The sequence below is a fragment of the Blastomyces dermatitidis genome (genome assembly GCF_000003525.1).
Source record: "Blastomyces dermatitidis ER-3 genomic scaffold supercont1.13, whole genome shotgun sequence".
Taxonomy (NCBI): domain Eukaryota; kingdom Fungi; phylum Ascomycota; class Eurotiomycetes; order Onygenales; family Ajellomycetaceae; genus Blastomyces; species Blastomyces dermatitidis.
Window position 1 is genome coordinate 1 of NW_025544786.1, and position 14,836 is coordinate 14,836.

Genomic DNA, 14,836 nt, shown 5'->3' on the forward strand with positions numbered 1-14,836 from the left:
CTTATATGAATATTCATGACAATGAATTAACTGATTCAGCTGCAAAAAAGAGTGCAGAATTAAGCAGATCTATTTAAAAAGTTATGTTCTGATCTTTTATAAAAAGAAAAATAAAAGAATCTTGTTTAGACAAGTGAAATGAAAGCTGGTAGAAATAAAAGAAGAGTATACATTATTCAAGATTTGAAACAAAACTCAAGTAGAAATCTTATTCAATTAAATGTAAAAAGAAAATATTCTCATCTATAATACAGCTAAAACTAGAATATGGCTATTTCAAATCTTATATACAAAGATTTGATGATAGATTTGACTTAATAGAATGCTCATTCTGCAATGCAAATGAGAATTCTGAGTATATTGTAATACACTGTGTATTATACAATAGTCTCAGAGCCAGATTGAAAGAGAAGTATGATCTAAATCAATTAAATATGAGATTCTTATTCTCAACTGAGATAGGAATTAAATATTTAATAGACTCTCTATCAGAAACTCAAGCAGTTATAAGAAAATGACTAAATTCAGAATTATCTGAATATGAAGAGAAGGAAATCAATCAGATATAGTCTGTTAAAACAGCTATATACTATCTTTTAATAATTTGTTTTATTACAGTCTCTCTTTACTTTATCTTTTTCTTTCAATGTCTTTCTATCTATCTATTTAATGTGTCTATCTTTAAGACTGTGTTCTATTTCTCTTTTCCTTTGTCATAATATTGTCAAATGATTTCAAAGTATCAGAAGATGTTAAAACACTGCAATTTGTAAACAGTTTTTGTATTCTGAGCTGGAATTTTCAGATTTTGCATATCTGAAATTGATAAGTGTATAATAGTTGACTCTATAGATATAGGAAAAACCCAGAGAATTAAAGGTTCTCACATAGATGTCATAGTCTCTAACTGCATACATCTATAATTGAAGAATAATAATAATAATAATAATAATCACAGTAGATACAAGAATCACATTTATTATTATTTTCTCTTTAAATTATTATCATTCAATCTCTTCAAGCTTCTGTTTATGAATTTGAACAGAAGCTAATCTTTTCCTTGTTTCATTGAGACATTCTTATAGTCATTCTCTGAATCTTCTTTCAATGCAATGTAGTTGACATGAATAGACATTGATTTATTCTTCAAGTGAGAAGGCACATAGACTGATCAGCAGTTGAAAGCAATGTGCCTGAATCAGTTACAGTTAATACACACTTCACATTGACATTAATCAACAACTTCTTCAGAAGTGATCCCAGGAACTCAGAACTCTGTTCAGATGACAGAGACTCTTACTTATGTATAGATATTCAAGTCTACTCAATTCATAATATCTGCATCATTGTTGTTCTTCAGCGCGGGTGTATAAGTGACTGAGGTATTTCTCAGCACAGGTGTATGAGTGTAACATCTTCTGTCACTGTTCTGTATACTCTTGACCTTGATAAGACAGTTGTTCAATGTTCAGAGCTGTGTGTAGAAAGCTTTATAAGTCTGATCTTTATTTATACTTATAAGAGTCTGTAAGAGCTCAGAAGTTAATATCTTCTTAAGCATACTAATCTTTATTCAATTCTTTCAAGATTGATTATCTGCTTCTAGAATCTTGATATCAAAGTCAGAGATAAATGTTATAAGAGAAGTGTTTCTCTGTCAGATACTCTGTAATGAATCTAACACTTTCTGTTGTATGACAGCGTCTTAGAACAGAATATCAAAATGTTTGATAATATTATCAGATGTTTAAAACACTGATTCATATGCTTTTATTCATGAATGAAACTTCTATTTCATATGATTCTTCAATCATTCATTGATATATCAATCTTGATTAATTAATAAGCTGATAGTATCTTCATCTATACTCAGTTTCATAAGCATTTTCATTCTTTATAATGAGTAGAGAGTGAGATCAGAAGTATTAAAATATACAGAAGTATCTAAGTGTTTCTTCAGCACTTTTGTATTGAATTCTATAGATGTTGAAATCACATGAGTTAATTATTGAATCTCTTCATATTGAAGTTATTGAGTTGCATATATATCAGCTATTTTTTATTATTGTAATTTCAACATTGCTTAGAGTAATTATGACATCACATCTATCCTCATATTTAAGAGATTCATATTATTGTTAGACATGATTATATTATTTTATCAGATGTGTGATATCTGTAAAATCTGAAGAAGTGTAATTATATGAATATCTTATATATCTGAGTGTCAGAACTCTCAGATCTTTCACTGATATTCTCTTTATAAGATCTTATTACAGGGTCAGAATAACTAGTGAGCAAGCTTCTATCTAAGAATTTAATATCTGCTTTAACTGATTGTGTCTCTTTCTTACATATCATTACATGTTCAGATATCTCTCAATGAATAATTATTTCTAATGAGAAGATGATGTATGAATAATCATTTCTAATGAGAAGATGATGATTGTTTTTCTAGTATAAGAGGCCTACACTGAATAGATCAGTATAATATTATAGATCTTATATAACAAAGAGAAAAACATTAGACAAGGAAAGAAAGAGAAAGTGTGAGAATCAGCAATTGAGGTGAATATTTATACACATATGTGATGGCGTATGTGGTTGAGCTTCGGGGCAGAAGAATCTATACACATTCCTGGCGGCCGAGAATCGGAGTGTACGCATTCGAGAATGGAGCGGAAGAATCTATGGAGTGTAACGGAATAGTCTATATGATTGATCGGGCGCAGCCCGCCACAAGTTCTTTAGAATTGAGTTCTTCAAAATTGAAAGAAGTGTAATCATATAAATATCTCATATATCTAAGATGTTAGAACTCTTAGATCTTTTACTGATGTTCTCTTTATGAGATTTTATTATCTTTGTAAGATCTTGTTACAGAGTCAGAGTGACTAGTAAGCAAGCTTCTATCTAGAGACTCAGTGTCTGCTCAACTGATTGTTCATTTCTCTATTTCTTACACAGTATTACATGTTCAGATATCTTCTTGATAAATAATCATTTCTAATGAGAAGATGATGAATGTTTTCCAAGTGTAAGAGACCTACACCGAATAGGTCAGTATTAATATATATAGGTCTTATATAAGAAAAGTGGAAAATATTAGACAAGGAAAAAAGAGAAAGTGCGGGAATCAGCAATTGAATTGAATATTTTTACACATACAAAGTGAAGCTTCAGACTGAAAGAATAGAAATTCCAGGAATTTTTCAGCTAAGAATCAGTGACCGAGAATCAGAGCTTTCAGAAGAAATCTATGAAGTGTAATGAAATCTATAAAGTATAATGAGATAGTCTATATAATTGATCAGGCGCAGTCTGTTATAGAAGATGAGATTTCACAGACAGATCTGAAGTATTTATACTACTTTAGAGAGATTTATATATACTATAAGTAATCTCACAGAACCGTCAGATCACTTTAATAAATAAAAGATAATTATAAATCATAGATCTCAATCTTTCTATAGAACTATAATGACTAATTACAGATTATAGATATCTTGATTCTACAATTCTATAGAGTTAATAAAAGAATGAAAAATTTCTTATAACTCTACAGTGTCAAAAAATGATAATTTATAAGAATGAGTGAAAGATTAACTTATCAATACTTCTCTTTCATTAAGAGTGATCTCACAGAAAGTGATTTATCTATGAAATAAATCTGTGTAGCAGTCACATAAGAATCTTACAGAAAAATAATTGAAGATTAATAAGAACTCTTCAGATTGAAAGATATGTGATGAATCTGTATAATAATTATACAAGAATCTCACAGAAGTAATTGAGAGTTAAATGAAATTCTTCTGAATAAAAGATATGAGGTGAATCTGTATAATAGTCAGAGAAAGATCTGCAGGCTATAAAGAATCTTATAAAATAAGAAACTGAGTGACAGTCTCTTTTTTCTTTACAGAAATAAGATATTTTTCCTTACTGAGATTTTTTATAGATATGAATAGTTTTTAGTAAGTATTATTACAGTGCTGAGTCTTATTCTATGAAATCACTCAGTGAAAGATCTCACAGATGAAGTCTTAGAAAGAGAAGAGTATGTAAGAAATTCTACTTCTTATAAATTCTTTATCTCTATTTCTATCTCTTATATAATCAATAGACTTAGCAGCTCTTGACTACACATAACTATATAGACTGAAGTTTGTGAATACTATTCATAACTCAGCTTAAATACTATTATATATTTAATCTCTACATTGATCTTTCTATTATGAATACTTCTAGTAGCTATCAGTATATATCATATCAAGCTGTAAACATTTAAATAATCACCTGTAAGTACTTATTCTTACACTTTTATAAATTGTAATTCAATAAATAATTCGAAATAAATATTTTTCAGATATTAAACGAGTCAAAACAGATTACTGGAACAAATTTCTTGAAGAAGCATAAGGAAAAGAAGTTTTTAAAGCCTTTAACTATACTAAAACAAGAAGTGTAGCAAAGCTTTCAATCTTAGCATATGAATTTCAGAATGAATCATATACCGCAAACTCTTTTGAGAAAAAGTGTCAAGCTTTTATGAAAATCCTCTTTCAAAACTCTTCACAATTAGAAGAGGAGAATATGTCATTTCATGAATATATTGATGAAAATAACTGGGAATGGCCTGAGCTTACATGTGATGAACTAGAGTTAGTAATATTCTCAAGTTCAATTAAAACTGCTGCAGGGCCTGATTCAATTAATCACTTGATTATTTAAAACACATATTTCTACTTAAAGAATGAATATTTTGAGCTCTTTTTCAATCTCTTAAAAAATAATTATCATTCTGAATGCTGAAGAGAAGCTACTGAAGTAATCCTTACAAAATCTAATAGAAAAGCTTTAATTTCTAAGTCATATAGAGTAATATCTCTGTTGAACTGTTTTGAAATTTTTTTAGAAAAGATAATAGCTACTAGAGTATCTTTTATAAGCTTTATTAGTAATTCTCTTCTATTTAATGAATAAATAAGAGATAGAAAACAATGTTCTGCAATTGACACTGTTCTTTCAGTTATTCATGATATTCAAGTAGTAAAGCATGAAGATCTGGTGTCAACTGCAGTTTTTATTAATATAAAAGATGCATTTGATCATGTTTCAAAGTCTATAATAATTCAAACTTTGAAGATCTTAAAACTGCCACTTTCTCTAATAAAATGAGGTAATTATTTGATATCTAAAAGAATTATACAACTATTCTTTGATGAAAGAAAATAAGATAAGACTGAGATAAAAATAGAAGTACTGTAAGAATCTTCAATGTAATCTGTTATATTTGCAATATACACTGTATATCTATTCAAGAATAGAGATATGAAAATAGTGCGATCTTCAAGTTATGTAGATGATATTGATCTACTCTACAGTTCAAAGACAATGAAAGAGAATTTAGAAGTGATTGAGAAAGTAGTAAAGAAAATCTTTATTAGAGCAAATATCAATTTAATTCAATTTGATATGAATAAAACTGAGTTAATTCACTTTTTTTCCAGATTTAATGAGAAAGAACTAAGTATAACTCTTTTAAATAAAGAGATTAAACTCAGTTTGAATGTAAATGACTAGAAGTATGGTTAAACTCTAAGTTGAATTTTAAATATCATATTCAATAAAGAATAATCAAGGCAGAGAGACTACTGAATAGTATAATCAGACTATTAAATACTGAGACAGGTCTATTCTTTCAGGCTATGAGACAGTTATACATGACCTGTAATACCTCAGTAGCTGATTATGAAGTTCAAGTTTGATAGAATAATCAAGATAATTTCACTGAACTCTTTCAAAGTCTATAAAACAGATCTTTGAGAAGAATTCTGAGAGTATTCAAATCATCTTCTATTAAAGCAATGAAAATTAAAGCTTCAATCTCATCTTCTACTATTCAGTTTGAAAAAGCCTGTATGAACTATACTCTGAGAGTTATGAAGATGAGCTTAAATTATATAATCAGAGAAAGAGTCTCTTCTTCACTTTCATCAGTTAACTCAGGAAATGAACTGAAATAAAATAGATTTCTTGATTGAAATGAGAATAATACTTTAAAGAAAATACTCTCTCAACTGTATAAACTATATTTACTTATTAAAAATTAATTTTCTTCATTAAATGTTGAGAAAATTAATCATGAGAAGATATCTCTCTGAAGAAATAAGCTGAAATCTCTTATAAACTTATAAATAAGTGAACTATCTAAAGAGAGAGAATATAAACAGTATTTGAAGAAGATCTCTATCATTAATATGAAAGACTCTATTCTGATTTACTCAGATGACTCAAAAAATAAGAATTTAAATAAATTAGACACAGACATTGCTTATAGTGAAGATAATATCAATTTTATATCAGGTTTCTGAAATTTAGACTGTGAAGCTGAAGTCTTTGATACTGAACTATTTATAATAGTGAAAGCTTGCAAACTCATTGAAATAAAATCTCATAAAAGAGAAAATAGTGTGAAAGAGATATAAATATTCTCTGATAGTCAAGCTGCTTTAAACAGACTTAGAAATAGTCAGATTCATAATGATTAAATGAATCTTGAACTGATTTTAAACTCTGTTTTGAAAATTTAAAAAAGAAGAATATTAAAACTGATAGTTCATGTACACTGAGTTTCAGCTTATATAAATATTCATGAGAATAAATTGACTGATTTAGCTGTAAAAAAGAGTTCAGAATTGAGCAGATCTATTCAAAAAACAGTGTTCTGATCTTTCATAAAGAGAAAGATAAAAGAATCTTGTTTAAATAAGTGAAATGAAAGCTGATAGAAACAAAAGAAAAGCATACATTATTTACAATTTGAGATAAAATCAAAGTGAAAATCTTGTTTAATTAACTATAAAAAGAAAATATTCTCATCTATAATTCAGCTGAAACTAGAACATAGTTATTTCAAATTCTATAGACAAAGATTTGATGATAGATTTGATTCAACAGAGTGCTTATTCTGCAATGCAAATGAAAATCCTGAGCATATTATAATACATTGTGCATTATACAATAGTCTCAGAGTCAGATTGAAGAAGAAGTAAGATTTAAATCAATTAAATTTAACATTCTTATTCTCAACTGAGACAGGAATTAAATACTTAGTAGACTTTCTATCAGAAACTCAAGCAGCTATAAGAAAATAGCTGAATTCAGAAGTATTTGAATATGATGATGTCATTCAAAGGTTGCTTAAGCCAGCGTACAATTACAGGCGTACACCGGCTTCTTATATATTGTAATATCATACGCTAAATTAATTAGCGACTGCTATGGCCTCTTTACACTCATAAGCTAGTAGTTCAGAAGCGGCCGCGTTATTATTCAACAGTTGTACATTCTTTCAAATCACATTCTTCTTCATCAGATTCAGTCACACTCACATGATTATATCATACACTCTAGCTTCATGCGGATTAGCTCGTCACTAGCATTTCACAATCATGTGATCTATCTCTGATTCAGCTAGTATTCTGTGTACACTCTCACAAAGAAACTTTCACTATATTACATCACTTCTTCACTAATTTTTCTCATTCTTCAATTATCTTATTCATTATTGTCATCATTGAACATCATCATCATTTTATCTCAGATTACTGTCTCTTCTTCTATTCAACACCTTCTATTCATTTACCTATTACATTATACATGTTTCTAGTGATGGCCTCTCATTTTCATATCAAGTATTCTCATAGTGTTTATACTGAGCAGTTCATTAGCAGTAAGTGTAACATATTATGAAATATGATCAGAACTTATTTATCTTCTAACAATCATCAGAACATACTATTATGAATGACACATCTTCTTCATTTTCTTATACATTCTCAACTGTTTTCTTCTCAGTGAGTTTCTGATCATGTTTTCTGACATGATTTTATGTGAATGCAGATGCTGATATTTGTTTTTATTTGTATAGAATCTTCACACATTGACAGATCTGCATTCACTGATGATAGTGAACTCAATATTGAATCATTGATTAAGAACCTGAAGAATGTAATAATGAATAAATTGTCTATGTCATGTGTAGTTAGATCTCTCACATGTCTCTCTATCTCTTCTATCACTGCCTCTCAATCTTCTACACCTGCCTCTGTGTCTGGTTCTCCCGCTTCTGCTACCTCTGTTTCTGTGACTCTCACTCTCACTACTTCTGCTCCCCCTGGTTTTATCATCTCTGCTTTTGTGACCAGCTCTCTCTGTTTCAAGAAGATGTTGTGTAGACTTAATAAATCATGTTTATCAGTGTGTACACTCTCACTCTTTCTGCTGACTTCTAGAACAATTTATTGTATAAAGACTGTGTATGACATAACTATCTGAAGCTCAGTCATGAACACTGATTATTACATTCATTTTAAATATTCATGATAAGAGAATTATTCATTTATATCAGAGAATTGTCTCTCTTCTCAACAGTATCAAGATTATAAGTCTTTTTCTTTTCATCTTTTCTTTCTAACACTGATTTTTCTGTTCTTAGAGAAAATTGTTATGAGTTTTACTGTGCACAATGTCATGACATTCACAGATATCAAGAAACTTTTCACAACTGTTAAATTTAATATTATAGATACATCTGCTCTGATGAATATCTTCAGAATGATTAACTCATATCAGCCTATTCTTTAGTGTTTATCATCTGACTTTGTGATGCAGATGAAGAATATTCATGTTTTCAGAAATGAGAATATGAATATTATACTCTTTTACACTTATAAGTGTGAGACTCATACACCTTGTCTGAGATGTTATTATAAGAATAAGTTATTCACACACTGCATTCTGCTTTCTGTATTCTCTCATAATTCTCTCTCTCTTTCTGTGAAGTCTCATGTGTGTTGTAATTATGCATATAACTCTAAGATCAACAGATATTCATTCAGTAACTGTTCTCATCTCTGATTTTATAATTTTTATATACTAATAATAATTCTTAGTTACTCTGATGTCAGAGATCATTCTGATTGAAGATGATAATATCACTGAGACTACTCTCTTTCACTCTCAAGCTTCTTTCATCACTTTCTCTTCCTTTTCTGTGAGGAAGATTGTGTACACATCAGATTATAAGTATTCAGTCTCAGATGACTTCTGCTGTTATTCATCTGATTCTGTGTCTTCTTCTTCTTCTATTTCTTTCATCTTTATCTCTTCTGCTCTGACTTCTGATTCTGCAGGTTCTGTGCTCTTCTTCAGTTTCTCTACACATACATGTGCATATTTCTATATTGACATTCCAGTCAATCTTGTGATAAATGACATTAATATTGTATACAGAGCAGTAGAGAAATCAGAGATATACACAGTATTATTACAAGAGCAGCTTGCAGTTCTTGAATTTCTTACAGATCTTGAGTTTTAAGATTTTCTTTGTTTTTGATGTTTTTCAAGTGACATGATGTTGAAAATAGATTAAATATGTGATATATGAAAATGAATGAGATGTGTATAATAACATTTATCTTTTACAGCTGACTCTTACAGTTAATGATCAATTCATTATTTCTTTTCTTTTCTTACACTTTTTCTTTATCTGCTAGTCACTACTCTTATATGATCTCTATATAATACAGCATTCAGTGACTAGATTCAGCAGCTTTCATCTTTTGTAATTCTGTCTCATGTATTATACTGTCTCTCTTCACCTGCTCAGATCACTGTAGTAAACAGCTCATTGAAACTAATCTCACTCAATCTCTGAGCATTCTCAGAGATCAAGATGACTTAATCTCACATATTCATGAATATTTCAGATAGTTCATTCTCTGTGATCTCTGTGATTGAACTGATATAAATAGTTAAATTCAACTCTGAATTTCTTTTTCTTCTATGATCTGACTCATGTGCAAGTCTGCTGCTTTGAGACTACTCTTTACCATGTTACATCTGCTATCTGCAGCACATTATTATACAATCAGCTACAGTCTTATCACTTATTGAAGTATGACATTTACCTGATTTCTTCATTTCTTCACATTCTCTTCTTATAATCATGGAAAGATTAGGCCCCGGTGGCCGAATGGTTAATGCGGCCACCTGGTAGCACCTTGGCGTGGGAAACCAAGGCGTGTGAGTTCGAAACCCGCAGGGGATACATTAAATCCGGAACTCAAGCACCTCAGGTTCCTAATAAATACAGAGGTGTACAAATCGCTTCAATAAATCGCTCTATGTTCCTGGGCTGGGAAGTTATTATCGCATGTATCTAATTGTCACTTCTTTGTAATTCCTATGTTCTTGTTATCTTGGCGTGGTCTCAACACCTGTATTTCCTCCTGTATAACCAACACTTGACCTGTATTTAACATCACGCAAGGACTCATCATAAGCCCCGCTTGCATATAAGTATAATGAAAGAATAATAATAATAATAATAATAATAATAATGGAAAGATTAGAATAAGTGAGATCATCTGATTTGTAAGTATCTATAATTTCTCTTACTTTATGAGACTTTTTAATTGTAAGCTTCTTCTTTTTCAACACTGATAATAGTACTATAGATAATCATAATTCACTCAGATCTTGCATCTTTACTTTCATAAGTTATGAATCATTTATTAAGTTATATAAGATCTGTTTCTCTGATTTCTTCAATGCATACATTCTCAGAGAATGTGATTTGAGTATTTTATATAGCTTAAAGCATCTAGATTGAAACTTCTCAGAACTCTCATTATGTATAAGAACTCACATTCTCATCTTAAGACTCAATTTCTTAACTAGTTGAGTCTCATATTCTTTTCAATTGAATTGCTCAGTTCAGGAGTAACTCATTAGCTTTTGCATGTGCATGGCAGATCTCTTTCAATCTTGATTCTGCATCTGTGACTGTTGTGTCTGCAACTGCTATTTCTGCTGCATCTGCAACTGCTGTTTCTACTGCATCTGCAACTACTGTTCCCTTCTTCATCTTTTTCGAAGCATTCTTCAGAATGCGCGGATGCAATTCATACAACAGGTAGAATGATGAACACTTGAAGACTGTATACTGTCAAATCCGCATGGTCAATAGCGCCTGCCTGAGATATTCATTTCATAGTCTCATAGACTTGCTCACTAGATATTTCATCAGCATGTTGTTCAAGATTTCATTCAAGTATTTCATCTTCCTGTTCATTCATGAATGATATAATATTATTCTATGATGTCTTGTCTGTAACTAGCTTATAAAATACCTCACTGCTTCTTCTACAAGATTCACACTGTTATCAGTTAGAATCTCACACAGCATTTTATAGTTGATATAGAACTCATTATGTAGAAACTTCATCATTATCTTGTCTATCATCTCTGAAACTGCTTTTACAACTGATCAGTCAGTAGCATAATCTATAGCAGTGATTATTCATTAATTTTCATTTAACATCTGCAGTAATATGTCTATGAGATACACTCTTTATCATTTAAACAGTTATATTATACACTTCATCTGATATTGTACTTTCTTATATTCTAACTCTTTCTTAGATTCTTTTACAATCTGATAATTCAGGCACTTGTAAGCATACATCTGAATGTTCTCAGCCATGCTTGATCAGTATACTCTTGATTTGAGTACACTCATGAGTTCAGAGCTTTCTATGTGATTAAATTCCTTGTGCATCTGAGTTATCAAGTTGTGTCTAAATAAAGATTCTAGATAGAGAGCTTCTGCATATTCTAGATCACAGTAAAGCATAACATTGTTTTTCAATTTTCTGAGCTTGAAGTTCAGAAGTATCTTTTCTACTACTCTTATAAGACACTTATCATCTGACATCTTATCATTCTTTAAGCAAGAGATCATGACATTCACTCATTCTGATTCCTTGCATTTTCTCAGTATATTTAACATGAACATCTCTTATGCCTGATTCACAGAACTCTCATTCAAGAAATCAGATCTGTGACTGATTGTATCAGATATCACAGCATCTGATCTCTTTCAGTATTTGATATGAAGATTATACACTTAAAACTCTGAGATTCAACATGCTAAGCATTTGAAAGATTTTATTATCAATTATAGATAGATAAGGCTTTCATAATCCATGATTATCATTGTCATATACTCATTATCAATATATCTATTTCATAACATTAGTGTGTGCTTGATTACTAGCAATTTCTTTTCATACACTGAGTAATTGAGCTCAGTGTCTGATAGTTTTCTATCATTGTACATCACTGAGTGCAGCTTGCTATTCTTACTCATCTGTAGAAGAGCATCTTCAATAGCTCATTCAGATGTGTCTGTCTTAATGTAGAAAGATTTATTATAATCTGATTGAATAAGTACTGAGAATATTATTATACATTCTCTCAGTGTGAGAAAAGTCTCTTCACATGCAGTATTTCAGATAATTGAATAAAACTTCTTCTTTCATAGATTTGTATCTGTTTCTCTTAAGAGATCTGAGAGTGATGCTGATATTCATGTAAAATCCTTGATAAATCTGTGATAATATGAGATTAACTCAAGAAACTGTTATACATGATGTACATTTCTCAGCTGCAGTTAATTCACTATAATATTCAATTTCTCTGAGATGAGATATATACAGTTATCACTCACTACATATTCTATGAACTTCAACTCTTTCATTTCAAACACACACTTGATTGATTTGATATAGAGCTTATACTCTGTCAGAGTTATAAGCACTTCATCAAGATACTTCAGATGTTCATTGTATGAGTTTGAAAAGACTAGAATATTATTAAAATATATGAGACATAAGGTTTCATTCTATTTATGAAGAATTATATTCATTATCATTGAAAAGATGACAGGCACATTTATCAGACTGAATGATATTATCAGAAATTCAAACTTCTCTTATTACATATTAAATACAGTTCACAGAACTGACAGTTCATCTATACAGATCTGTCAGTATTCTGAGAGAAGATTGATCTTTGATAGATATCAGGGATTTTCAACTGTATTCAACTGTTGTTGAATTCATGACAGTGAATATTCATTCTTGATCATAAGCTTATTAAGTGCTTGATAATTAATACACATTCATTACTTCTCATCTGTCTTTTTCATAAATAGAACTGAAAAGTCTCACACATTTGATGAGAGTTATATGAGACTATATTCTAGAAGGTCAGTGATCTGACACTTCTGTTCTTCAAGATATGTTTGTGACAGAGAATATACATTCTGATTGACTGATTTTATGTCTCTCATGTCAATCTCATGTACAAATCCTTGTTCTGGCAGCAATTTCAGTGAAAGATCTGTTCAGAAGATCTTGTCATACTTCTTCAGAAGCTTCTTCATACACTTATCCTTCTGCATATTCTTTATCTTGATTTTGTTCACTTTCAGATTCTGTATGACATACAGAATGCTTTCAGATGAGATCTTGCAAATCATTATCTTTATTAATATTATTATTATTATTCTTCAATTATAGATGTATACAGTCAGAGACTATGACATCTACCTGAGAACTTTTAGTTCTCAGGGTTTTTCCTATGTCTGTAAAGTTAACTATTATATATTCATCAATTTCAGATATGTAAAATCAGAAAATTCCAGCTCAGAATACAAAAACTGTTTACAAATTGCAGTGTTTTAACATCTTTTGATACTTTGAAATCATTTAACAATATCATGACAAAGGAAAAGAGAAAAAGAACACAGTCTCAAAGATAGACACATTAAATAGATAGATAGAAAGAAATTGAAAGAAAAAGATAAAGAAAAAGATAAAGTAAAGAGAGACTATAACAAAACAAATTATTAAAAGAGAGTGTATAGCTGTTTTAACAGACTATATCTGATTAATTTCCTCCTCTTCATATTCAGATAATTCTGAATTTAGTCATTTTCTTATAGCTGCTTGAGTTTCTGATAGAAAGTTTATTAAGTATTTAATTCCTGTCTCAGTTGAGAATAAGAATCTCATATTTAATTGATTTAAATCATACTTTTCTTTCAATCTGGCTCTGAGACTATTGTATAATGCACAGTGTATTACAATATACTCAGAATTCTCATTTGTATTGCAGAATGAGCATTCTATTGAGTCAAATCTATCATCAAATCTTTGTATATAAGATTTGAAATAGCTATATTCTAGTTTCAGCTGTATTATAGATGAGAATATTTTCTTTTTATATTTAATTGAACAAGATTTTCACTTGGGTTTTGTTTCAAATCTTGAATAATGTATACTCTTCTTTTGTTTCTGCCAGCTTTCATTTCACTTATCTAAACAAGATTCTTTTATTTTTCTCTTTATAAAAGACCAGGACACAATTTTTTGAATAGATCTGCTTAATTCTGCACTCTTTTTTACAGCTGAATCAGTCAATTCATTACCATGAATATTCATGTGAGCAGGAACTTAGTGTAGATGAATTATCAGCTTTGATATTCTTCTCTTTTGAATTTTCAAAACAGAGTTTAAGATCAGTTCAAGATTCATTTAATCATTATGAATCTGACTATTTCTAAGTCTTTTTAAAGCAGCTTGACTATCAGAGAATATTCATGTCTCTTTCAAACAATTTCCTCTTTTATGAGATTTTATTTCAATGAGTTTGAAAGCTTTCACTATTATAAATAGTTCAGCATCAAAGACTTCACATTCAGAGCCTAGATTTCAGAAATCTGAGATAAAATTAATATTACCTTCAGTATAAGCAATGCCTGCATCTAATCTATTCAAGTTCTCATTTTTTGAGTTATCTGAATAAACCAGAATAGAGTCTTTTATATTGATTGTAGAAATTCTCTTCAAATGCTGTTCATATTCTTTCTCTTTTGATAGTTCACTTATTTGTAAGTCTATAAGAGATTCAAGCTTTTCTCTCC

General features: G+C 29.8%; 1 protein-coding gene across 1 annotated transcript; it reads left to right on the plus strand.

The window, feature by feature from the left end:
* Nucleotides 1-8,649: 8,649 nt before the first annotated feature.
* Nucleotides 8,650-9,116, plus strand: BDCG_17895 (uncharacterized protein; the record flags this gene model as incomplete). The annotated part of the gene is made up of 2 exons (XM_045426941.1): nt 8,650-8,758; nt 8,958-9,116. Coding segments are annotated over 2 exons (267 nt in total), but the record flags the coding sequence as incomplete, so codon positions are not given.
* Between the last annotated feature and the right edge of the window lie 5,720 nt (nt 9,117-14,836).